Source organism: Hyperolius riggenbachi, chromosome 12, assembly GCF_040937935.1.
Source record: "Hyperolius riggenbachi isolate aHypRig1 chromosome 12, aHypRig1.pri, whole genome shotgun sequence".
Lineage (NCBI taxonomy): Eukaryota > Metazoa > Chordata > Amphibia > Anura > Hyperoliidae > Hyperolius > Hyperolius riggenbachi.
This window is the reverse complement of record NC_090657.1, coordinates 176,469,081-176,493,371: the sequence shown is the minus strand read 5'-3', so window position 1 is coordinate 176,493,371 and position 24,291 is coordinate 176,469,081. Positions and strand designations below refer to the sequence as shown.

General features: G+C 47.6%; 1 protein-coding gene across 4 annotated transcripts in view; it reads left to right on the top strand.

The window, feature by feature from the left end:
* The window catches only part of ARFGAP1 (ADP ribosylation factor GTPase activating protein 1), a 41,319-nt gene extending 19,624 nt beyond the window's left edge, over window positions 1-21,695 (top strand). Inside the window, exons 8-13 of one of the 4 annotated variants that reach the window (XM_068263892.1) lie at window positions 195-251; window positions 3,546-3,578; window positions 11,350-11,406; window positions 13,405-13,464; window positions 17,275-17,351; window positions 21,062-21,695. In XM_068263892.1, coding sequence (XP_068119993.1) covers window positions 195-251; window positions 3,546-3,578; window positions 11,350-11,406; window positions 13,405-13,464; window positions 17,275-17,351; window positions 21,062-21,407 — 630 coding nt within the window. In that variant the 3' untranslated portion in view covers window positions 21,408-21,695. The remainder of the gene's footprint in view (window positions 1-194; window positions 252-3,545; window positions 3,579-11,349; window positions 11,407-13,404; window positions 13,465-17,274; window positions 17,352-21,061) is intronic. The other 3 variants (XM_068263893.1, XM_068263894.1, XM_068263895.1) reach the window with 3 other exon arrangements.
* The last annotated feature ends 2,596 nt before the right edge of the window (window positions 21,696-24,291 follow it).

The following is a 24,291-nucleotide window of genomic DNA, read 5'->3' as shown; positions in this document are numbered from 1 at the left end:
CGTTAGCCTGTCTGCAGAGCGTGTGTCAGGGCTGGCGTTATCCTGTCTGCAGAGCGTGTGTCAGTGCTGGCGTTAGCCTGTCTGCAGAGCGTGTGTGTCAGTGCTGGCATTAGCCTGTCTGCAGAGCTTGTGTGTCAGTGCTGACATTATCCTGTCTGCAGAGTCCAGTAGGAAACCTATTTGTTCCCTTTCAGGGCTGGAGCAGTTTCACCGTTGGAGCCAGCAAGTTTGCTTCAGCTGCGAAGGAAAGTGTAAGTGAAGCACCACCATCTAGTGGATGTGTTTGGCTATTGCATGCTCCTGTTTTGATTGTACTTACCGTATATACTCGAGTATAAGCCGACCCGAGTATAAGCCGACCCCCCAACTTTTACTTTAAAAAAAAAAAAAAAAAAGAGCAGAAAAAATTATTGTCCCGAGTATAAGCCGAGTACCTACTATAGGATAGTAGGATAGCTGAGCACCTACTATAGGATAGTAGATAGACAGGAGTGCAGTGCTGATCCCTCACCTGGCAAAATGGAGAGCCGTGTGTGTGGTCTCCATCCACACGAAGCAGTGTTCCTGAAAGTGGCCGCCTGTGTATGTGTCCCGCGGGCATATGCACAGCAGGAGCGCAGTACCGACAATGTCTCCCCTCACCCGGCACATTAGGGAACAGTGTGTGTGGTCCCCCCCCTTCCCCCGCCGGAGCAGTCTTTTCCACCGGAGCAGTAATTCTGACAGTGCTCGCCTGCCTGAGTGTCCCGCGTTCACATATAAAGCATAGTCCCCGTACAGCATGTGCTGTTCAGCGGTGTACCGTAGGAGCATTTACTCACTTTTCCAGCTGTCATGATTCATCTGCCGAACTTGTCTGTTGTTGTATCATGTTTATGACACCATCTAGTGTCGCTTCTCATTACGCGCCTGCTGGAGGGATTCATACAGAAGAGACAGCAATAGACACATACGGTAGATGAATCCTATCAAGTATGGTGGATCAATCAATAAAAAAAGTGAGTAAATGCTCCTACTGTACACCGCTGAACATCACATGCTGTACGGGAACTATGCTGTGTATATGCTAGCAGGACATTCAGGCAGGTAGACGCTGTCAAAATTACTGCTCCGGTGGAAAAGACTGCTCCAGGGGAGTGGGACCACACACACTGCTCCCTAATGTGCCAGGTGAGGATGAACATTGTCAGTACTGCGCTCCTGCATTACGTATGCCCGCAGTACACTTAATCACACAGGCAGGCGGACGCTGTCGGGAATACCGCCCCCGGCGGGACGTACCACACAGCTGAGGGGAGACATTGTCAGCACTGAGCTCCTGCTGTACATATGCCTACAGGTTACTCACACTGGCAGGGATACTGCTTCAGCAGGGGAAGAACACACACACACACACACACACACACACACACACACACACACACACCTCTCTCTCTCTCTCCTGGGGGACACTAGGTTAATTGGTGATCCGAGTATAAGCCGAGACCCCCACTTTTGGGCCAGTTTTTTGTTCCCAAAAACTCGGCTCACACTTGAGGATATACGGTACTCTGTTGGGTCACATGTTTGTACAGCGGACAGAAGTTATTTAACCCTACTGACTGTAGCTCTGAGGTGCCCACACTTTTTCAGCTTGTGAGCTACTTTAAAAAATTAGCAAGTCAAAATGATCTACCTATGTTCAATTTTAGGAGCACACTTGTATATACTGAATGGAAAATGTAGTGGGGTCGGTATCTACCATAGTCCTTTGCGATCTACCGGTAGATCGCGATCTACCTAATGGGCACCCCTGTAGCTGATCTAAGTACTAATTCAGCTAGGTGGCTGAGCGGCTCAATATACGAGTAGATGTTCTGGGATTGGTGGTGTGATTTTACGCACTTGTAGCGCTGCATGTGAGGCCGCACATCCTGTGAAAGGGGGAGATCTTCTTCCGGTTTTCCAGGTCCCGACCTGAGGGGCCATAGTGCAGCTAATCGGAACGGCGCAGAAGCGTTGATGCAGTCAGCGTTGGGATATGTGCTATACCTGCATATGCTTTCTCACCTCGGAACTCCTTTAAAGAGGTACTCACCTCGGTAGGGGGAAGCCTCGGGGTCCCAATGAGGATTCCCCCTCCGCTGCAGCTGCAGGCAGTCCAGCGCTGGCTCCCCCGAAGTGTCCCAGAATCCTCCCCCGACAAGCCTGATAAGCGCTGATGTATTTATCTTTCCTGGCTCCAGCGGGGGCGCTGTTGCGGTACTCCGCACGGAGAAAGGCGAAAATAGCCGATCTCCGTCGGGTCCGCTCTACTGCGCAGGCGCAGGAGACTTGCACCTGCGCAGTAGAGCAGTCCGACAGCGATCAGCTATTTCCGCCCATCTCTGAGGTGGAGAGCCGATCCTGCGCTGAAGCCCGGGAGGTAAATATTTACATCCCCGCCGTTCGGGAACGATTTTCTCCGCCGCCGTGGGACCGAGGAGGACCCCCCAGAGGAGGGTTTTTCTTGTTACAGGTTTTCTTTAACCCTTTAGCAGCCAGAAAAATAAAACTACTTTATTTTGCTGCAGTAAGTAAAACTTTGTGGCTGCAGGAAGTAAAACCTTAAAGAGAAACTCCAATCTAGAATTGAACTTTATCCCAATCAGTAGCTGATACCCCCTTTTACATGAGAAATATAATGATTTTCACAAACAGACCATCAGGGGGCGCTGTATGACTGATATTGTGCTGAAACCCCTCCCACAAGAAGCTCTGAGTACCGCGGTACTCTGGGCAAACTGCCACAATGTAACAATGTTCACAGACAGGAATTAGCTGTTTACAGCTGTCTCTAACAGCCAAAACAGCTAGGAGCAGCTACATAACCTGCCCACAGTAAAAATGTCACCATGTAATGTCAGAATGTATATCGGGGAGAGGAAAGCTTTTACAGTGAGCAAACACTGACTAAATCATTTATACATAATTATGGTAAAAAAATGAAGCACTTTTTTTACTACATTATTTTCACTGGAGTTCCTCTTTAAGGGCTGAATTTTTCTTGCCGCCAGCCTGGCAGGGTATGCAGAGTGGTGCAGGTAGCTTCTTCTCTCCTCCACCGGGGCAGCGATGTAACCCCGACATGTCTTCTTGGTTCCAATCACATGATATAACGTGATCAGGAGACTATATCGGCATTACAGCGCCACCCGGTGGTGGAAGCTTTTCTTCCATCACTCTTCTTACACTATATTGTGTGATCGGGACTCAGAAGACCTGTCAGAAGTTCAGAGCCGGCGGTGGAGCAAGAGAACAATCCGCCTGGAGCAGGTCAATATAACTTCTGACTGCCGCCCGCTAGTGTGGCTGCTCTAAGCTGCCATACAAGATTTGCTGGCAGAGGTTTACAGTGCACCGCATTTTGAAGCTGCTAATAGGTTAAGCGGTACAAACCCAGGAATGCAAAGTGGTTAATAAAATAAGGAGTTTTTTTTTGTTTGTTTGTTTTTTTCTTAGTTTTGTTTGGGCAAATCACTGACAATCTCGCTTACAGATTTTCTGTTTCCCCCCCCTTCTTTTAGGCGAGCAAGCTAGGAACACAAGCCACACAGAAGGTAAGTCCATGCACTGCTGCAGACAGCCAATCCCAGGCAGGGAGGGGGGTGTGGCGAGATGACTCAGTCATGTGACTCTGGGTTTGTCTAGCAGAGCTGCTGATTGGAAACTTGATCGGACCTGTTGGGGATTGATTTGACCCGTCGATCTGACTTGAAATTGTATGGTGTGTACCAGGCATTAAAGGACACCTGAAGTGAGAAGAATATGGAGGCTGTCCTCTTTATTTCCTTTTAAACAATTCCAGTTACCTGGCGGTCCTGCTGATCTTTTTAGCTGCAGTGGTGTCTGAATCACAACCGAAGCAAGCATGCAGCTAATCTTGTCAGATCTATGTCAGAAACACCTGATCTGCTGCATGCTTGTTCAGAGTCTATGGCTAAAAGTATTAGAGGCAGAGGATTTGCAGAACATCCAGGCAACTAGCATTGCTTAAAAGGAAATAAATGTCAGCCTCCACATCTTTCTCGTGTCATTTGTCCTTTAACCACCCTGGCGTTCTGATTAAATCGCCAGGGTGGCTGCGGGAGGGTTTTTTTTAAATTAAAAAAAAACTATTTCATGCAGCCAACTGAAAGTTGGCTGCATGAAAGCCCACTAGAGGGCGCTCCGGAGGCGATCTTCCGATCGCCTCCGGCGGCAAGGAATAACACGGAAGGCCGCAATGAGCGGCCCTCCGTGTTTCGCTTCCCTCGTCGCCATGGCGACGAGCGGAGTGACGTCATGGACGTCAGCCGACGTCCTGACGTCAGCCGCCTCCGATCCAGCCCTTAGCGCTGGCCGGAACTGTTTGTTCCGGCTACGCTGGGCTCGGGCGGCTGGGGGGACCCTCTTTCGCCGCTGCACGCGGCGGATCGCCGCGCTGCAGCGGCGATCAGGCAGCACACGCGGCTGGCAAAGTGCCGGCTGCGTGTGCTGCTTTTTATTTGGTGGAAATCGGCCCAGCAGGGCCTGAGCGGCAGCCTCTGGCGGTGTTGGACGAGCTGAGCTCGTCCAGACCGCTCAGCAGGTTAAGCCTGTATGGATAGGTGCACAACTGCAGCCAGGCAGAGCTAGATAAAGGACTTTTATGTGTAAAAATGATTTCCAAATTTTACTCTAATCGCCATGATTGTTTTCTGAATTTGCCTTGTTCGGTTTTGGATTATTTTGACTATAACTGTTGTAGAATAACCTGACTGTATTTTCCCATACACCTAAGCAAGATGATGTATTTTCTGTTTATTGGCTCTCACCTTCTTTCAAAAGCTTTGATAATGTTTACATTCCTGAAATCATGTATTCATGTGTAGAAGGATGCTACTGAATGAGGGACTAATTGTATTCTGTTAAAGGACCACTCTAGTGAAAAGACTAAGCAGTTAAAATGTGACAGAACCAACAGGTTTTTGACTAGTCCTTCATAACTGCTTACCGTATATACTCGCAAGCAAGCCGACCCGCATGTAAGCCGACCCCCCCACTTTTACCCCAAAAAACAGGAAAAAATGATTGACCCTCATATAAGCCGGGGGTAGGAAACGCTGGCCGCGTGATCCCCCCAGTATGTCCCAGTATAGCTAGTATAGTGCCCAGTATGGGTAGGTAGTGCCTCAGTATAGCTAGTATAGTGCCCAGTATAGCTAGTATAGTGCCCAATATAGGTAGGTAGTGCTCAGTATAGCTAGTAAAATGCCCCAGTATAGCTAGTATAGTGCTCAGTATAGCTAGTATAGTGCTCAGTATAGTGCTCAGTATAGCTAGTATAGTGCTCAGTATAGCTAGTGAAGTGCCCCAGTTTAGCTAGTATAGTGCTCAGTATAGCCAGTATAGTGCTCAGTATAGCCAGTATAGTGCTCAGTATAGCCAGTATAGTGCTCAGTATAGCCAGTATAGTGCTCAGTATAGCTAGTATAGTGCTCAGTATAGCCAGTATAGTGCTCAGTATAGTGCTCAGTATAGCTAGTATAGTGCTCAGTATAGCTAGTATAGTGCCCCATTATAGCTAGTATAGTGCCCCATTATAGCTAGTATAGTGCCCCATTATAGCTAGTATAGTGCCCCAGTATAGCTTGTATAGTGCCCCATATAGCTAGCATAGTGCCCCATATAGCTAGCATAGTGCCCCAGTATGGGTGGGTGGGTGTGTAGGTGCTGTCCCTCCCCGCTCCCCCCGCGGCTGCCGCTGCTATTACCTTAGGCGGCGCCGCTTCCATCCACTATCCCCGTCCTCCTCCGGTAACTATTTAATTCACAGCAGCGCGCCCCTCGCTGCTGTGATGACGCAGGAAACCATAGAGAGCGGTTCCCATAGTAACGGCCGCTCTCTATGGTTTCCTCCGTCATTACAGCAGCGAGGGGCGCGCTGCTGTGAATTAGTTACCGGAGGAGGACGGGGATAGTGGAAGCGGCGCCGCCTAAGGTAATAGCAGCGGCGGCGGCCGCGGGGGGAGCGGGGAGGGACAGCACCTACACACCCACCCACCCATGACTCGCAAGCAAGCCGACCCCCCAACTTTTGGCCCACTTTTGGGGGGTCAAAAATTCGGCTTGCTTGCGAGTATATACGGTAGTTTTTTTTTTTTTAGCAAACCTGAGGTGGTTAGAAAAAAAAAGGTTGCCAGATTTGCCTAAGAAGAGGGAAGCCTCTACGCTCCTTTCCACGTCATCCTTAAAGTGAACCTGAGATGGTACACTAGCGCTAATTTTATTCTTACCTGGTGCTTCCTCCAGCCCCATAAGTACCGGGGCCTCCCTCGCCATCCTCCTTTGCCCCTCCATTACGCCGCTATGACTCCCGATAATCTGGACAATAGCGGCTGTCTGCGCATGCTCAGCCCGCAGCCCTTTTCGCGCTCCTGTCCCCAGGGGCATTCTGCGCCTGCACAGTAGTACTGCGCAGAAGGCTTCAGGGGAACGTGAATTTGCCCCCGCCAGGAGCGCAAAGAGGGGTGCGAGCCGCGCATGCGTAGAAGGCCACAACTGCCCAGATTACCGAGAGTCATAGTGGCGTAATGGAGGGGCCCAGGTAAGTAATAAGTTCTTGAGTACTATCTCTGGTACACGTTAAGACTGCCGCCACCACCCAGGACTTCCTGGAAGTCCGCAGCCATGCTCCTCTTCATTCACGACAGGCGACCGTTACTGCCCCTGGATGAGTATGGCGGCGTCTGTGCAGTAGCATGGAGCCGCTCTGGACAAGAGGCTTCAGCTTACTGCCCAGGTGTGTCCGTTCTGCAGGCGCTGTACTGCCGCTCTCAGGCAGGAAGTGGGGCCACAAGAACAGTTCAGACAAGCTAAATATAATAACAAAGGAGGACGCAGGGAAACTTGCATATTATTATATAGGACGAGCCACCTTAGCCCGTTTAAAAACGGGCTCTAGCGTATTACCGCCGCCCGCGCACACACCCACCCAGCTGACTGGCCCCGTCCTCCTGTCCCAACGGTCCGTGCTGCGCTTATGAGCAGTAACTAAAAGCACGGACCCAGTGTACGCAGGAACACTTTGTTTCTTTTATTGGGTAAGATGCACAATATGTAGCCGGTAAGACCTGTAAGTCGCCTTTATTGGTGGCACACTCTGGTGGTGGTCTTGCTGCCAGGATATAGTGGGGCTTTAAAATCCGTCCAAAGTGTTATAGACACACAGTTCAAATGCAAATAATAAACATCTATGTGCACAAAGTTGTAGAATGACTGTTTAGTGTCACAGTCATGGCTTCTGTCTGCTGGAGGCTGCCATTGTTTCACCCCTAGAAGCAGAGCCTCCTTTGTAGCAACATAGAGTGACCTGCTTCATCCGGGTTAGCTCTGCCTCTGGGAGTCTAATGCTTCCTCACAGCTCCGCCTCCAGGAGTCTAGTGCTTTGTCATAGCTCCGACTCCAGGGGTCTAGTGCTTCGTCACAGCTCTGCCTCCAGGTGTCCAGTGCTCTGGCAGGGTAAGCTCCGCCTTCAGGAGTCCCGTAATGGCAGCCTCCGTTGCTGGATTCTCAACCGTCCCAGATGAAGGTTTCCTCTGAGGCTATGAAACGTGGCTATCCAATGTGGTCTTGTTTGGCATGATGGGGTCACTTCAAAAATACTAAAGCAGCTTCTTCTCCCCGCCCCCTCCATTTCTGCCTGCGCGCAGTTTTGGGGAGGCAACAAGCACCCACCGGATTCGGTAATGCAGCCGTATTTGTAGGCATGGTCTGTGTATGGCAGTTTGGTGCTCTTGTGACAGTTCTGTGTATGTGGTGTTCGGACCCCCCTCCTCCCTGCCCCCCACCCTTTACCCCCTACCTCACATCTCTACATAGTGCTCAGCATTGTATTTTACACAATTATGGTGAATTGCAGGAACTAACTAATCAGGTTTCTCCTTATTTGAACTCAGAAGTGGCTTCTGATTGGTGCAAGTTACCAGACTGTTTTCTTGCACTGATGTTGAAAATATCCTTCTGGAAGTTCAAAGCAATGTATTATTTGGCTAGAGATCTCCCCTTCCCCCTCCCATGTCTGTGTCTCTACTTCTCCCTCTCTCCATTTTGCTCCTTGACATAATTTGGAGACCCGTACAGCTCCTACTCCAGGCACAGATTTTATTTTTAAAAAAATTGGATTTTTTTACTAAAAAGAAAATCGGTTTCCATAACTTCCCCAGTCACTCCTCCCACCCAGTCATTCTGAAGTTTCACTTACCAATACGCTACCAGTCTTCTGGGAGGTGTGTTCTCTAACCTATCATTCTGCAGGGAGGTGTGGTTTTTGTTGGTAACACAAATTCCCCTCCCTTCTGCGTGCTCATGTGACCAGAGCGGGGAGTGGTTTGGACTCACTGGGAGTTCGTGGGCAGCCGTGTGTCTCTGAGGGGGAGAAGCAGCAGGTATTTTTTCTTTCTATTATTTTGCAAAAATTAAATTTTTTTTACAACTGTTTTGAGTGATTCAAAATTGAGGGGTTTTTTTTGTTTTTTTTTTTAAATATTAAAAGAAATAAAAACTGTGCCGAGCCCAGGGATTTAACATACACTGCTCACCTCTGCATCATCCTCCGTCTGTTTTCCCTGCCGAGGAGTTAAGTGTGTTTTTTTTTTTTTTTTTGTTTCTCTGTTTTTGTTGTTTTTGCATATATTTGTGGCGCTCTTGCAGCAGCCAATCAGATTTAGTTATCCTCTCTATAGAGCATAACTAAGATGAATCCTGCCTCCTGATTGGTTGCTATGGGAAGGCCACACCCTTGTCACGTGGCTCCAGTTCTTGTACTTCATTAAATTGCACCTTTGTTTGTGAAAGGGGAGGAAGGGAAAGTGAACACACACACACACGGACTTATGTTATAAGTGACGTTACGGTTTATGCTTTCTCTTTGACTTAAAGGACAACTGAAGTGAGAAGAATAAGGAGGCTGCCATATTTATTTCCTTTTAAACAATACCATTTGCCTGGCAGTCCTACTGGTCTATTTGGCTGCAGTAGTGTCTGAATAACACCAGGAACAAGCATGCAGCTAATCTTGTCAGATCTGACAGTATGTCAGAAATGCCTGATCTGCTGCATGCTTGTTCAGGGTCTATGGCTAAAAGTATTAGGGCTTGTTTCCACTGTTGCGACGCGATTTCGGCCGCATTCCGACGCTTGTAAAAACGCATGCGGATGTGTTTCCACATGCGTTTTTACCCGCGATTTCGCCTGCGATTTCGCATGGCAGGGTGCCATGCGAAATTAACCATGACACTGCCAGGGCTAAATAAAATTGAAAAAGGTGCGAAATCGCACGCGAAATCGCGGGTAAAAACGCATGTAACAAACGCATGCGTTTTTACTATTAAATACATTAGCGGCGATTCGCACGGATTCCCGACGCAGGCGAAATCGTTGGCTCTTTTGTGCGTTTTTTTCACGCTGAAAAAAACGCACCTCAACAACGCTACAGTGGAAACAGGCCCATCCACTTGTATTACATGTGCGGATCTGCATGCGTTGGACGCATGCAGATTCGCGATAGTGGAAACGAGCCCTTAGAGGCAGAGGATCAGCAGGGCTGCCAGGCAACTGGTATTGCTTAAAAGGAAATAAAGATGGCAGTCTTCATATCCCTTTCATTTCAGGTGTCCTTTAAGGACTGGGAAGGACCGAGGATAACAGCGAGATATGATCTTGATATGCTGATATCTTATATGTTGGGGTGCCCATACATGGCTTGATTTTTGGAATTCATGTCTGGTCGATTCGATCAGAGATCGATGCCACAACATGACCACCCGATAGATTGATTTTCCAGCTGAAATCAATTTAAAAGATTAATTGTGCTTGTTGGGAAAATCTCAGTCATGAAGGCTTGATTCGTGCCTGGCGGGAATAACGTTCAATTTCTCGAAAGACCTCCGGTCGATCTTCCCCCAAGTGTATTTATCCGCCGGAGCCTGTGGTCTGTCTGGCGCCATTTTGAATTACCACTGCACATGCTTGTAGGCCATAGTTTTCCTTTTTAAACAATACCAGTTGCCTTGCAGCCCTGCTGGTCTATTTGGCTGCAGTAGTGTCTGGATCACACCAGAAACGAGCATGCAGCTATTCTTGTCAGATCTGACAATAATATCAGAAACACCTGATCTGCTGCATGCTTGTTCAGGGGCTATGGCTTTAAAGTATTAGAGGCAGAGGATCAGCAGGGCTGCCAGGCAACTGGTGTAAAAGAACATAAATATGGCAGCCTCCATTTTCATCTCACTGCAGTTGTCCATTAAAGGACAATTGTAGCAAGAGGTATGTGGAGGCTGCCTTATTTATTTCCTTTTAAACAAGAACAGTTGCTTGGCAACCCTGCTGATCTATTTGGCTGAAGTTGTGTCTGAATCACACCAGAAACAAGCATACAGCTAATCTTATCAGATCTGACAATGTCAGAAACACCTGATTTGCAGCATGCTTGTTCAGGGGCTACGGCAGAAAGTGTTAGAGGCAGAGGATCAGCAGGGCTGCCAGGCAATTGTTTTTGCTTAAAAGGAAATAAATATGGCAGCCTCCACATACCACTTGCTACACTTGTCCTTTAAGTGTAAAAGGACATTTGGCATTTTGCCTATTGGCCTAACCTGAAGTTTGGGACAGCCGGGTTGCTTTGAGCCACAATGGAAATCACATCCAGTAGATCGAGTGACAGTTAAATGCTCACGAATGTTTTTTTTTTTTTAACCAGTATTGGATGCAGGAAAACTCTGGAGATGCTAATTGTAACTGAGTTGGTGCAAAGTTTGTGCTAACGTTACGCAGTTTGGCGTTGCACCAATCATTCACATCAGCTCTGAATTCTCATTCGCATCTCATTGACTGTATCTAAAAAAACTTGGGAGAAACAAGCATCCTTGAGTAAAGTTGCGACCCACATTGGGCCTTGCGGGGACCCGTAGCTCTAACTCTGAAGGTTCACCTTCCCTATCCTCCTCCTGGCTGCCTGAATCTCATAAGTGCTCCTCAGAAGGTAATTTATCATGACGCAAAACACATCTGTGTTAGAACTGGAAGCTGCCCGTAGTTGTCTCCCACTTGACCCACCTATAATAGTTTGTTTACCGTGAGAGAGGTCAAGTGTTCTGAATGGGAGTCAGATATGGGCATCTTCTCTCGAGGTCTTCACCCTCAGGTCCTCTCTGCCTCCCTCCTCCAGACGGCTGTTCCCCTCATGCATGTGTTCTGTTGTTGTTGGTATGGTTACCCATGTTCTGCACATACATGATCTTTGCATGTTCCTGGTAAGTCCCGCCTCCCCACTCCTGACCCATCTCCTGTTCTTTTCTTTCTGGATAGGCCTCTGAGCTAGGCCAGACCATTAATGAAAATGTTGTGAGACCAGCCCATGAGAAGGTAACGTCCCGATGTCTGCCCTACATGTGTCTGCTAAGAATGCCCCCTGGTGGCTTTGTGGCCCAGCCTGGTGGTGACTAACCAGCTTGTCACGTGATTCGGTGTCTGTTGTCTGTCTGCGGTCACGCTTCAGCTCTGTGGGCTGCTCTGTTCCAAGTGTACCTGTATTGTAGTAACACTGTGATGTGGGGGAAGAGGATGCGGCACTCGGCATAGGGCTTTAGTGCATTTTGATATTTTCCTGGGTGTCTCGTATCACTTACCTGGTTACCTGCCAGGTTAGGCTGTAAAAAAGTGTGACGGCATTATTCTGACCCGCAATGACTGTGTGGGGTGCCAAACCTCTGCGACTCTGCAGCAGGGCCGTGGAGTCAGTACAAAAATCATCCAACTCATCTGTTTATGAAACCTCCGACTCCAGGTACCTAAAATGATTCCGACTCTGGCTCCTTAGTTTAATACTTACCAGGGCTGTGGAGATTGTTCAAAAATCATCTGACTCCCGACTCCAGGTACCCAAAATTGCTCCAACTCCGACTTCACAGCCCTGCTCTGCAGGGCACCAAACCTCGCCCGCGACTCTGCAGGGTGCCAAACCAAAGCCACTCTCTGCTGGTCACTCGTTGAAGTTTGGTCCTCTGCAAACACCCCCATATCTCAGCAATTCTAATGACCCCAACCTTACCTCTCAAGCACAAAGTAGGAGGAGCTTAATGGCACAGGAGGAAATGTTTATGTCATACATGTCAAACTTGGCCCACGGGCTAAATCTGGTCCTCAGCCATTAAATTTGGCCCTCAAGTGGTTTCCCAACTTTGCAGTATGTTTGCCCTACTCCAGACCACCAGGGAAGCTATATTGGAGGTGAAGCCCTAGAACCCCAGGGAAGCTATATGGGGGAGGTAGGGGGAAAGCACTAAACACTAGGGCAGGGTGTGGGCCTCTAGACATCAAGGAACTCGATAGGGGAGGGAGGACAACTAGACACCAGGAAACTGTATAGTGGTTGAAGAGGGGCCATTAGTCTCCTGGGAAATTTAGAAGGGTGGAAGATGCCAAGTAGATATTGAGGTTGGCTCGCGACTTGGTCCCATTGTACAATTTCAATCCACTTTGTATTTGAGTTTCACACCCCTGGTTTAGGTGAACTATGATATTGTGATTCATTTGTACAGAGTCCAAAACTCCTCATCCAAAATGCACTAAAACCTTCATAGCCAAGTACCTGTCATCCTATTGTGACATTTGCTTTGTCCAGGGGTTGTCCTGCTTAGCTTCACCTATGTTTTCTGTATCTAATTGCTCTGATTTCACTATAAGGCAAATTATCACATAATATGGTCAATCAGTTTACTCCAAGAGATCATTGTTCCTCTCTCCATCTAGTGAACAGGGCACCGAGTATCAGCGGTGGGATAGTCAGTATTATACTTTAGGCCCTATCCCCCCCCCCCCCCCATCCCTCTACTGTTCTTCATCTGGCACATTGCCAATAGAAATAGCCTGTATATGGGCGGTCCCTGCAGTGTGATGTAATGGAAGGGGTGGGGCTACTACACTACCAGCCACTATGTGGCATGCTCGCCGAAAATATTTTGCATGTACCATTTTCGACCCCTTTTAAAACTAGATCACATTAGAGAAGTGAATTTTCCATGGAGTTAAGACGTTGGAAAGATTTACATGAGGCTGCAGAGCTTTGCTGCTTGCAGAGATTTGATACCCGTATCATCCAGTTACCTCTAGCAATAAATCGTCTTTGGTCATCCTAACCAGTGTTGTCTGTCACTAGTACTTCCTGTTCTAAGCATGCTATGGCAACCCCTATATTCCTCTCACCACACCTGCTGCTTACACCTTCCCGCCTCTCTGATCTATGCAAGCCGGCCTTTCCTGCATACAATTGGCTATCCGGTGATGGGAAGTCCTGCCCTCCTCTGCTTCTCACAATCATTCCTCAACCTCTCCTGTATATCCCTATTCCCTCCCATGTTACAGGTGAAAGAAGGCAAAATCCTTGAAGATGTCTCCACTTCTGTGTCCAGCCTAGCCGCAAAGGTAGGGGGCGCTGTGTTGGCACAGTGCAGCGGGACTCCACATCTAAGTGTGCTTTGGGGTAACCCTACTGCTAGGGAGGACTATGTTACCTGAATTACTGCTGCGTTGCTTCTGAGGTAGATCCAGGCACCAAATCGCCAACATGGAAATCTCAAATCTCACAAAAAATGTTTTACAGAGATTATTTTTAAGAATTCTCAACTCACTTCTAACGTAAGTGGCTTTCTGCTTTTCCAGCAAGTAAGTATAGGGACCTAAAGGGGAACTATGGCGAAAATGATGCTGTTCCACTTTCCCCACCATCAGTTGTTTAAAAGGGACAGCATACATTTTTCCATAAAGCTTGTGTTAAAAAAAATAGCTAACACCAATTTTTCTCTTTTACCCAGCTGATTTATAACTTGGCTCACACACTTCAGAGTAATGTTGTTGCAGGTTTCTCACATGTAGCTATAAAGTAACTAAGCAAGCTCCAAATATTGTGAAGCTGTCAAGAAGAGAACCTGTTTATTTAGTTACTTAGTAACTACATGTGAGAAGCCTGCAACACTGTGAGCCTTAGGGCTCGTTTCCACTAGTGCGGCGTGCGTCTCACAGACGCACGCCGCACTAAGCGGGTGGGCGGGATCGCAGGCGAATCCCATGAGCCGTGCCATGCACGGCTATGGGATTCGCAGCCTCCACCGCGAATTCTGCAGGGGGGTTCCGGCCGAATCACTCTTGCAAGCGATTGCGCCGCAGCCCCGTCATCCCCTATGGCAGAGTTTCCTCGTACGAATCATGTGCAGGGAAACTCTGCAGAATCGCTGTCAAAACTGCCCTAGTGGAAACGTGCACTAATAAATCAGTTGTGGCAGAGAGGAAGGCTGATAGCAGTTAGAGAGCAGGGAACAGCCAAACCTGTCAGGAACCGCTGATTTAATGATGCAGATTAGCTGTGTTGAAGAGAAGAATTGGTGTTAGGAGCTATTTTTTTTAACCCATGCTCTGACAAAATGTATGCTGTTTCTCAATTAAACAACTGATGGTGGGGATAATGGAACAGCATAATTTTCGCCCCTTTAAGTACAGTTCCAGGCATCCCTAGCACTGTACTAAGTTAATTTGCACTGAGCATTTCATGTTTTGGATTATTTTTAATTATTTTAAGGAATAGAGATTGAATCACCTACTTATTATTATTATTATTATTACCGTATATATTCGCAAGCAAGCTGAATTTTTGACCCCCAAAAAAGGGGGTCAAAAGTTGGGGGGTCGGCTTGCTTGCGATTCACCTGTGGTCCGCACAACCGCCCCGCGGCCGCCGCTATCACCTGAGCTGGCGCCGCATCTTCTATTATTCCCCTCTCCGCTCGTATAGTAATTCACTCACAGCAGCGTGCCCCACGGCGGCTGCTGTGATGACAAGGCAGGAAGCCATAGAGAGATAGCGGCTTCCTGTAGCTATGGGAACCGCTCTCTGCCTCATCACAGCAGCCCCGTGGTGCGCGCTGCTGTGAGTGAATTACTTTACGAGCGGAGAGGGGAATAATAGAAGATGCGGCGACTGTGGGGCGGGGGAGAGGAGGTGGCACTACCTATACTGGGCACAGTACTAGCTATACTGGGGCACTACCTACCTATACTGTGCGCTATACTGGGCACTATACTAGCTATACTGGGCACTACCTACCTATAATGGACAATATACTAGCTATACAGGGCACTATACTAGCTATACAGGGCACTATACTGGGCACTACCTACCTATACTGGGCACTACCTACCTATACTGGGCACTACCTACCTATACTGGGTACTATACTAGCTAAACTGGGGCACTACCTACCCATACTGGGCACTATACTAGCTATACTGGGGCACTATACTAGCTATACTGGGGCACTATACTAGCTATACTGGGGCACTATACTAGCTATACTGGGCACTATACTAGCTATACTGGGACACACTGGGGGGATCACGCGGCCAGCATTTCCTACCACCGGCTTATATGAGGGTCAATCGTTGGTTTTTTTTTTTTTAGGTAAAAGTTGGGGGGTCGGCTTGTATGCGGGTCGGCTTGCTTGCGGGTATATACGGTATTCATTTTTTTTTTCTTTTCTTTTTTTTTTCTTTCCAGAAAACCTTAAATATTCTGTCTGCTCAGTAATGGAAAGCTACCTCCTGATAGTATAGAGAGACAGGTGCTCCTGATAGCAGTAATAGGATTGCCTCTTGTACAGGGCAGCAGCTGTTCACAGGGGGCAGGTACTGTCACATGACATATGCATGTACAGTATACAGTGAGCTGCTGCTACCTTGTTGCTGTCTGATCACAGTGAAAATACCAGTATAGTACTGCACTTTATTTTCATTAATGATGAGGCCTTTTTTGTGAATAAAAAGCAGAAACAATGCACAGTTGTCTTAACTTGAGCGACACCCACTGACCTCTGCTGGCCTATACTGAATAGCAGCTTATGCACTAGCTCCTGCCTCTGTCACATAACCCTGAAGCACACCTTGGATGTGGCGACGGCTCACTTGCCATTTGTATCTGTAATATCAGTCTTTAATCGTATGTGTTTCCTGTTTTTGTTCCCCTGCTGCGTTACTTTGGATATGATGGTGAGTGTAATTGTTACATAGATGGAACTGTATAGATTGCAGTCCTGTCCCAGACTCTGTACTGCTCTAAGCGTATCTAAGGGTATAACAGAACCTTTCACACCTCTAGAGATCATCAGTGAAGTCCTAAACCCAGTTGTATTGTATTTTAGACAAGACAAAACCTTTATAGAGCTTTTCTCTTGGTGGCCTCAAAAAGCCAGAGCTGCAGCCACTAGGGCGCTCAGTAGGCAGTAGCAATGTTAGGGAGTCTTGCCCATGGACTCCTAACTGAATAAGTGCTGGCTTTCTGAACAGGAAGAGCTGAGGTTTGAACCCAGGTCTCCCTTAACCAGTAAACTATCCACCCACACATCCATAGTTAAGAGCTCCGGTGAGACTGGCACATACTGGTGATATACGCGTGCTACATTACTCTTACCCTTCATGATTCAAGATTAAGCACTGTACTGACACTGGTCAGTTACAAGCAAGTACAGTAAAATCCCTTTATAGTAAACTCCAAGGGACTGGGCACAGTAGTTTAGAAGTCACAGAGGCGCCAGGCTTTTATGTCCAGACAAACCTGCTCTACATCATTGCCCGAGGAAGCGGGTACACTCACAAAACGCGTTGCTAGTGGAGATGTTGCTGTTTTTTTTCAAAGTAAAATTCTATTCTCATTGATGCCCCTGCATCAACAATCTAAATCACCATTATTGTCCAACTTTGGTGGAGGGGTGTATCCCAGTTATCCATCTACTATAGAGAGTGACTTTTAACCCGAGTAGGGAAAGGCTTGTGATCCCCATCCCCGATACAGTGGGAACCTTAGGGGTGACCCACACTTGTGAGTATATCTAAGCTAAATACTTTAGCTCCCTGAGACAACATCCTGCACTATTGGGGCTCTTGGTTTTCCCCCTTATTTTGCTTCTGGTAAGAGAAGGCTGATAACACAAAATACCCCCTTCCTCATTTACTGGGTTAGCTTAGTCATCTGATCACCAGAGCTGAGTCCCGGGAAGAGTATAATGTGTATATTGCCCTCCCTGCTCACATACTCTTTTTGCTTATGTGTTTAGTATGGGTAGAAGCAGCTGACGTTCAGGACTGGAATGCTGTATGCTGCCTGAGATGCTTTGCATAATGGGAAAAATTACTGTACGCTTGTAGTATGAACATTGAACCAGGAGTTACATCCACTATATCCTGCAGGTTCAGGGCGTCGGGACTAAGAGCTGGAGGGACGTCACCAGCTTTTTCTCAGGGAAGAGCGAGGACAACCCAGACAAGTAAGTGTATTTTTATATTGATCATACATAGGGTGATTTGTGCGTGAGCAGAAGCTGCAGGCCTGAGTGAGCAGAGAAAGGCTGCAGAAGAAGGCATGATCACATGACAGAGCTCCAGTGTCATTTTACATTGTGTGTGTGCTGGGCCGAGGCAGAGGCGAGAAAGGCTCCAGCCTCAGGGGGTGCAGTGTAGGAGGGGGCGCACAACTCCCTCCGCTATCATTCCTCTATGGTTTGAAGCAGAGAGAAATAAGAAAAGGGGATACATGGCAGTGACTGCAAGCCAGATAACTAGAAATTAATGTGTGCGCACACACTCACTCACTCACTCACTCACTCACTCACTATGAGGGTTTAACAGATCTGTGGTGTATACTGTTGAAACTTCAACACTGCTTCTGCCGCAAAACGCGCACCAGGCATAATCTGGATACCCAATAGCCTATAATTAAAAGCTATGTTTTATGAATATCTTTTATATGATAGGATGTTAGGATGATTTTGTCCAATGTATATTTATATTGAACACACAGGATGATTTTTGTATGAGCAGAAGCAACAGGCCTGAGTGAGCAGAGAGAGGTTGCAGGAGAAGGCATGATCACATGGCAGAGCTCAAATGTATATTTACCGTATATACTCGCATATATGCCGAATTTTTGAGCACAGAAAATGTGCTCAAAAGTCCCCCTTTCGGCTTACATGCGAGTCAATATCCCCCAGGTGCCCTCCCGAGTAGTTACTGTGGAGTGTAATGGATCGTGCAATGACCCCACACTCATGCGCTGCATCCCCGGCTGCCTTGTATGTCCCTACAAGTCCGCGGCAACATAGAGTGTAATCCAGCATTACAACTGACCTGTGTCCCCTGGGTTGTAGCAGAGGGAGAGACTTTGTCACTACTCCACGGACGCACAGTTTAAACAGGGTTGCCACTTCCTCCAGGGCTCCCCGCTGTGTCCATTTCCGTGGTGAGTCAGAAGCAGTGCGTGTATCAGTGTCACGAGCAGCTCTGGGGATTCCCTTGTCTCTTTGTCCCGCTCTGTTTCTCAAGGTGCCACTAGATGGCGTCATATGAGACACAGCAAATGGGACAGAGAGGCAAGGGAATCCCCAGAGCTGCACATGACTGATACACGCACTGCTTCTGAGCTACCATGGACATGAACACAGTGGGGATACCTGGAGGAAGTGGCAACTCTGTTTTAAACTGTGCATCAGTGGAGCAGTGAGGAAGTCGCTCTCTCTGCTACAACCCAGGGGACACAGGTCAGTTGTAATGCTGGATTACACTCTCTATGTTGCTGTGGGGGTGCAAGGACATAAGGGAGATAGGGGAGCAGCACATGAGTGTGGGGTCATTGCACAATCCCTTACACGTCAGTCCTCTTGTCCTGGTGGTTACACATGTCATGCCAGCCTGTCAGTCAGTCAAGTCGACATGTATTGTTCCTTATCCTGCTAGCCAGACACTCCAGTCCACTCTTATTGTTGTCCCTGCCATACCAGCCTACCAGTCCCATCTGCTAGTCCATGTGTTGTTCTCCCTAACCTTCCAGCCTATCATTCCAGTCTGAACTTGTGTTCCATGTCCCTGTCATGCCAGCCTGCCAGTCCAGATGTGTTGTCCTTATCCCTATCCTGCTAGCCAGACCCTCATTTTAATCATATGAAGGCTTGAAGTGGTACTTAACTCAGAACTTCCTTTCTATTTATACCATGGAGGGGTCTATACTGGGGGAGGGGGGCTTATATGCGAGTCAATCACTTTTTCCAGTTTTTCAACGGAAAAGTGGGTGCGTCGGCTTATATGCAAGTATATACGGTATATTGAACGGACATGGGATGATTTGTGCGTCAGCAGAGAAAGGCTGCAGGAGAAGGCAAAGTTCTAGTGTCATTTTATATTGAAAAGACACAGGAGCAGGGCTGAGGATGATTTGTGTGTGAGCAGAAGCAGCAGGCCTGAATAAGCAGAAAGGCTGCAGGAGAAGGCATGATCACATAACAGAGCCCCAGTGTCATTTTATATTGAACACACAGGATGATTTATGTGAGCAAAAGCAGCAGACCTGATTGAGCAAAGTATCCAAATTTAATTTGTTTGAATAAATATAAAAAAAGTTTTATTTGATCATTTTAATTGTTTTCCTTTTTTGGGGGGGGGGGGGAGGGGGGGTGCGATCAAGCAGAAAAATCGATCAGATTTCTCTCATCGAAAAAAAAACGTAAAAAAACCTGTATGGCCACCTTACGTCCAACACTTCAATCTCCAACATCGCCATGCTGTGTAATACATGTGTGTGTTTGGACAACCGCTGGCTACGCCGCCATCAGATCCAGTCCAACGTGGCCCCTCTCTCTAACTCTCTAACCCCCCCCCCCCCACAGAGCAGATAGAAAGAGAGGCTGTGCGGGGGCGTGGATGATCTCTAATAAGATATTAGGAAGGGGTCATGCTGTGGATTGATTGAAAAAGATTTATTTTGATCTGAACGAACTAATCGAAAAGAAACTATCACTAAAAACTTTTGATGGGCCCCTTTGTAGAGAGCAGAAGACAAGTGGTCCCTGTCCTGTCACTCCTAATGGGAACTGTAACAGCTGTTGGACAAATCTTAACCCCAACTCATTCTAGATCATACATGTCAAACTCCGGCCCATGGGCCACATCTGTCCCTCAGAGCTATCAGATTTGGCCCTCAGGAGGTTTCCCCAGTTTGCATTATGTTTGGCCCTCTTAGGACCACCAGAGAAGCTATATTGGAGGGTAAGCCCTAGATCACCAGGGAAGCCATATGGGGAGGGGGGAAAGCACTACTGTATAGGCAACGGGGGGGGGGGGGGGGGACACCAGACACCAGGGAACTGTATAGGAGAGGGAGGGGGCCACCAGACACCAGGGGACTGTATAGGAGAGGGAAGGGGGCACCAGGGAACTGTATAGGAGAGGGAGGGGGCCACCAGACACCAGGGAACTGTATAGGAGAGGGAGGGGCCACTAGACACCAGGAGACTGTATAGGGAGGGAGTACCACTAAACATTAGGGAGATGTATAGGAGAGGGAGAACCAAAGAACACCAGGGAACTGTATAGGTGTGAGAGGAGGAGGGCCATTAGATAGCAGGGAAGTGTATAGGGGAAGGAGGTTGGCACTAGACACTAGGGAACTGTATAGGGGATGGAGGGGGGCTTTTAGACTCCAGGGAACGTTACAAGGGAGAGAGGTGGCCACTAGGCATTGAGGTTGGCCCACAACTTGGTCCCAGAGCTCAATTTCGGCCCACTTTGTATTTGAGTTTGAAATCCCTGTTCTAGATAGCTTTGGCCAAGTCTGGTTAACTCCAGTCTTTGAGGGTCATATCCATGCCAGTGTTTCGAATTGAAACGAGAAATGTGTTCTACTTGATGAACCACACCCTTACCGGTTTAGTCCCATCCGTTAATTTGAGCTGTGCCAAAAATGTGTGAGGACCTCTGTCTTTGATGATTGGAGTTGGACAACACTGTTCTTGGGCAATGAGCAGCTTAGTACTGGTTAGTTTGGAGTAGAGGGAGCTGGGATGGAGAAGTGTGTGTTTTTGTATTCGGATAATCTGGCATGCTTGACTCTCCTGACCCTGTTGGGTGTATTCAGTAAACTATTTTTTCCTTGTCTTTCACCAACAATCTCACCGTAACCTCTTTCTTTACTTCCCAATGCCAATAGTCCCATGTCTGGAGAAGGCTACCAGCAAAGCAGCAGTGGTGACAGCTACCAGAACGCCAACTCTGGCAAATCCTTCTGGGAGACCTTCGGCAGCTCGGAGGACATCAAGAAGCCGACCAAGTCTCCGAGTGGCGACAGCTGGACCTTCCCGGAGAACACGACGGAGAGAAAGAGCTCGGACAGCTGGGAGGTGTGGGGCTCCGGGACCCCCTCCAACAATAAGAACAGCAACAGTGACAGCTGGGAGAACTGGGACAGCCATTGGGAGGGGGAGGGGAAGGGCAAGAAAGGGGGCAAGAGCCAGGCGCCCTCTGCCGATGATGGCTGGGAGAATTCTAACTGGTAGAGTGAGACTGGAAATGGGGTAGATTCAGAAGTTCTTTATCAAATTGCCTAAACAGCCCAGACCAGATATTGATATCCCAGGATGCTTTGGTGTCAACTTGGCTTCCCTCATGCTAAGGCAAACCTCCATATCTTGTCAACACAAAAGAATTCTGGGATCCGAGAACTCGTTTATCTAAAATGACCGTGTCATCATAGTAATGTTCAAAGTGATAGTGTCCTTATACTTGTGTGTTTACAGTAGCTTAAAATTGGGCTCTGATCAATAAAGCAGAATATTATGCCGTGATATTGTTCTGAAATGTTCTTTAGAGTAAATTAAACAATCCATGTCCCTCAGTACAGCCTTATGTCCATGTCGTCGTTTGAGACATTTTGGGGGTAGCCAGTTAACCTACCTGTAAGTTTTATGGGGCGATGTGGAGGGAATTCCTATAAACTGTATGCAGATTGTTTTGGAATCTGGCAAGCACCTTTATATTTACGCCTGTTTTGAAATACACCCCTCTCACTCCTATTTTCAGCAAAATAGTGGCTCATGGCCAGCTTATGCGTCATAGGCTGTGTTTGCTGAAGTGCTGATCACCTATGCACAGGTAGGGTTCTTCAAATCCGGATCCGGGAGATACCCGGATTGTTCTATCCGGATATCTCCCAGTAAACCTGGGCGGGAGGGTCAAGCTTACACGTGTGACGTCTTCTTCGTCCGTCCCTGGTGCCTCCCACGATGCGGCCCATGCGGTGGTCACGTGACTACAAACACTTCCTCCTTCCGGGTTGAAGGAGGAAGTGTTTGTAGTCACGTGATGCGCATGGACCGCATCATGGGAGGCGCCAGGGACAGATGAAGAAGACGTCACATAGGTAAGCTTGACCCCCCCCTCCCGCCCAGCCCGCACAGGTTTACTGAGAGATATCCGGATAACAACTATCCGGGTATCTCCTGGATCCGGATTTGAGCAACCCTATGCACAGGGATGATAAGCAGTGGAGGGGTAACATTTGTAATCCCAGATAAGGGCAGGTGTTCCTGAGAAGCAGTGGTAAGTTTACAATGAGAGTTTCCAAACTGGGCAATACACTGTTTGTTTACTATCAGTACAGACACAGAGTAAGGCTCCCTGCACATCCGATTTGCTATTCCGATTTTCCCTGGATGCTATCAGAAGAAAAACGCAGAAAAAATACAGCATGCAGTAGCGATTAAAAATCGGAATCGCATGTGAAAATCGGTTTAGAATCGGAATCGCATGTAGTGTGCAGGAGGCCTAACCGCGTATACTGTAAGTAGCAGAGATCACATTACAACTAGTTTACTGTCGGTACAGGCACAGAGTAATTGCTTATACTGGAGGTAGCAGAAATCAGTACACACTGCAGCTAGTTTACTATCAGTATTGGCAAACGACCACCGCTTATACTGTACATACTAGAGGTAGCAGAGATTAGTACACACTGCAGCTAGTTTACCATCCGTAGAGGCACAGAGTAACCGCCTTTACTGTACCTACTGGAGGTAGCAGAGATCAGCACACACTACAGTTAGTTTACTATCGGTATGTGCACAGAGTAACATCTTATACTGTATATATTGGAAATAGAGGTTAGCACATGCTGCCGCTAGTTAACTATCAGTACAGATACAGAGTAACAGCTTACTGGATGTAGCAGATATCAGCACACACTGCATCTAGTTTACTATCAGTACAGGCACAGAGTAACAGCTTATACTAGAGGTAGCAGAGATCTGCACACACAGCAGCTAGTTTACTGTCAGTACAGACAGTGACAGCTTACACTGTACATACTGGAGGTAGCAGAGATTGGCACACACTGCAGCTAGTTTACTATCCGTACAGGTACAGAGTAACAGCTTATAGTGTACAAGTGTGTATGTGTGTTGGGGGGTTTGAAATGCCAGTATCGTAAAATGGGGTAGGAGTCGTATACTGTGTTATTGATCAGAGCCACATTTTAAGCAAACGTATATAAATGTACACTAGCACTTTAGGAGGGGCTGCCGCTGTTTCTGCATAAGGAAGGGTCTCCCCATTCCTGTTATAGCTGCTATCCATGTACCGGCAGATTCTTGTCCCTGTGCGCAGCCAGTCCCACTCCTCTGGGGTAAAAGAATGATGCACGGCTCCTGTGCTGCGATAATAGGTGGAGTTCTGATCTTACTATCTGGCTGGGTCTGTTCAGGAAGGCTGGTGCCCCCTAGTGGTTATTCTTGGAGTTGCACCATCTGTGGTGTGTTGTATACCTCTTACCCCCATCTCTTTCAGCATTAGTATTTATAACAAAACAGGGGGGGGGGGTGACAAGATATACCTGTTCTCTCCCACCATTTCCCTTCCTGGTGTGGCGGGACAGAGAAAACCGTGTGTCGCCCGCACCAGTAACAAGGACTGTAATTTACTTGCGGCGGGCGTTGTGCTTTAAATCTACAGTGTGCAAGTGGCTTGGATGACTCCAGTGGTAATCGCGTTGTCCTGTGACTTGTATCTGCCCCGCCCCCCACCCTGTATACCTCAGAATAGCTCAATCACACAAGCGAAATCACCCAGATCTACCAGACTTGATCAGCAAGGCAGTGCAAAGTCAGCAGCCACCAATCAGATGTCATGTTATTATAGAATTGGATCAGTGACGATATCTGATTGGACGTTGGGGATGATTGCACTATACACTTCCTCATTGCTCTTCCCCTGCCTTATTTTAGAGACTTCATTGCATTTTTCATCAGTAAATGTGATTTATTGTAACATTTATGTATGTGCGTGTGTATTTTGTTTTTGTATTTTGTTTTTACATGTTAGGTGTGCCATAATTTTATGACCAAGTTTCATATGCAGATTTTGATTTGCTCCCTCTAGTGGCTGGAT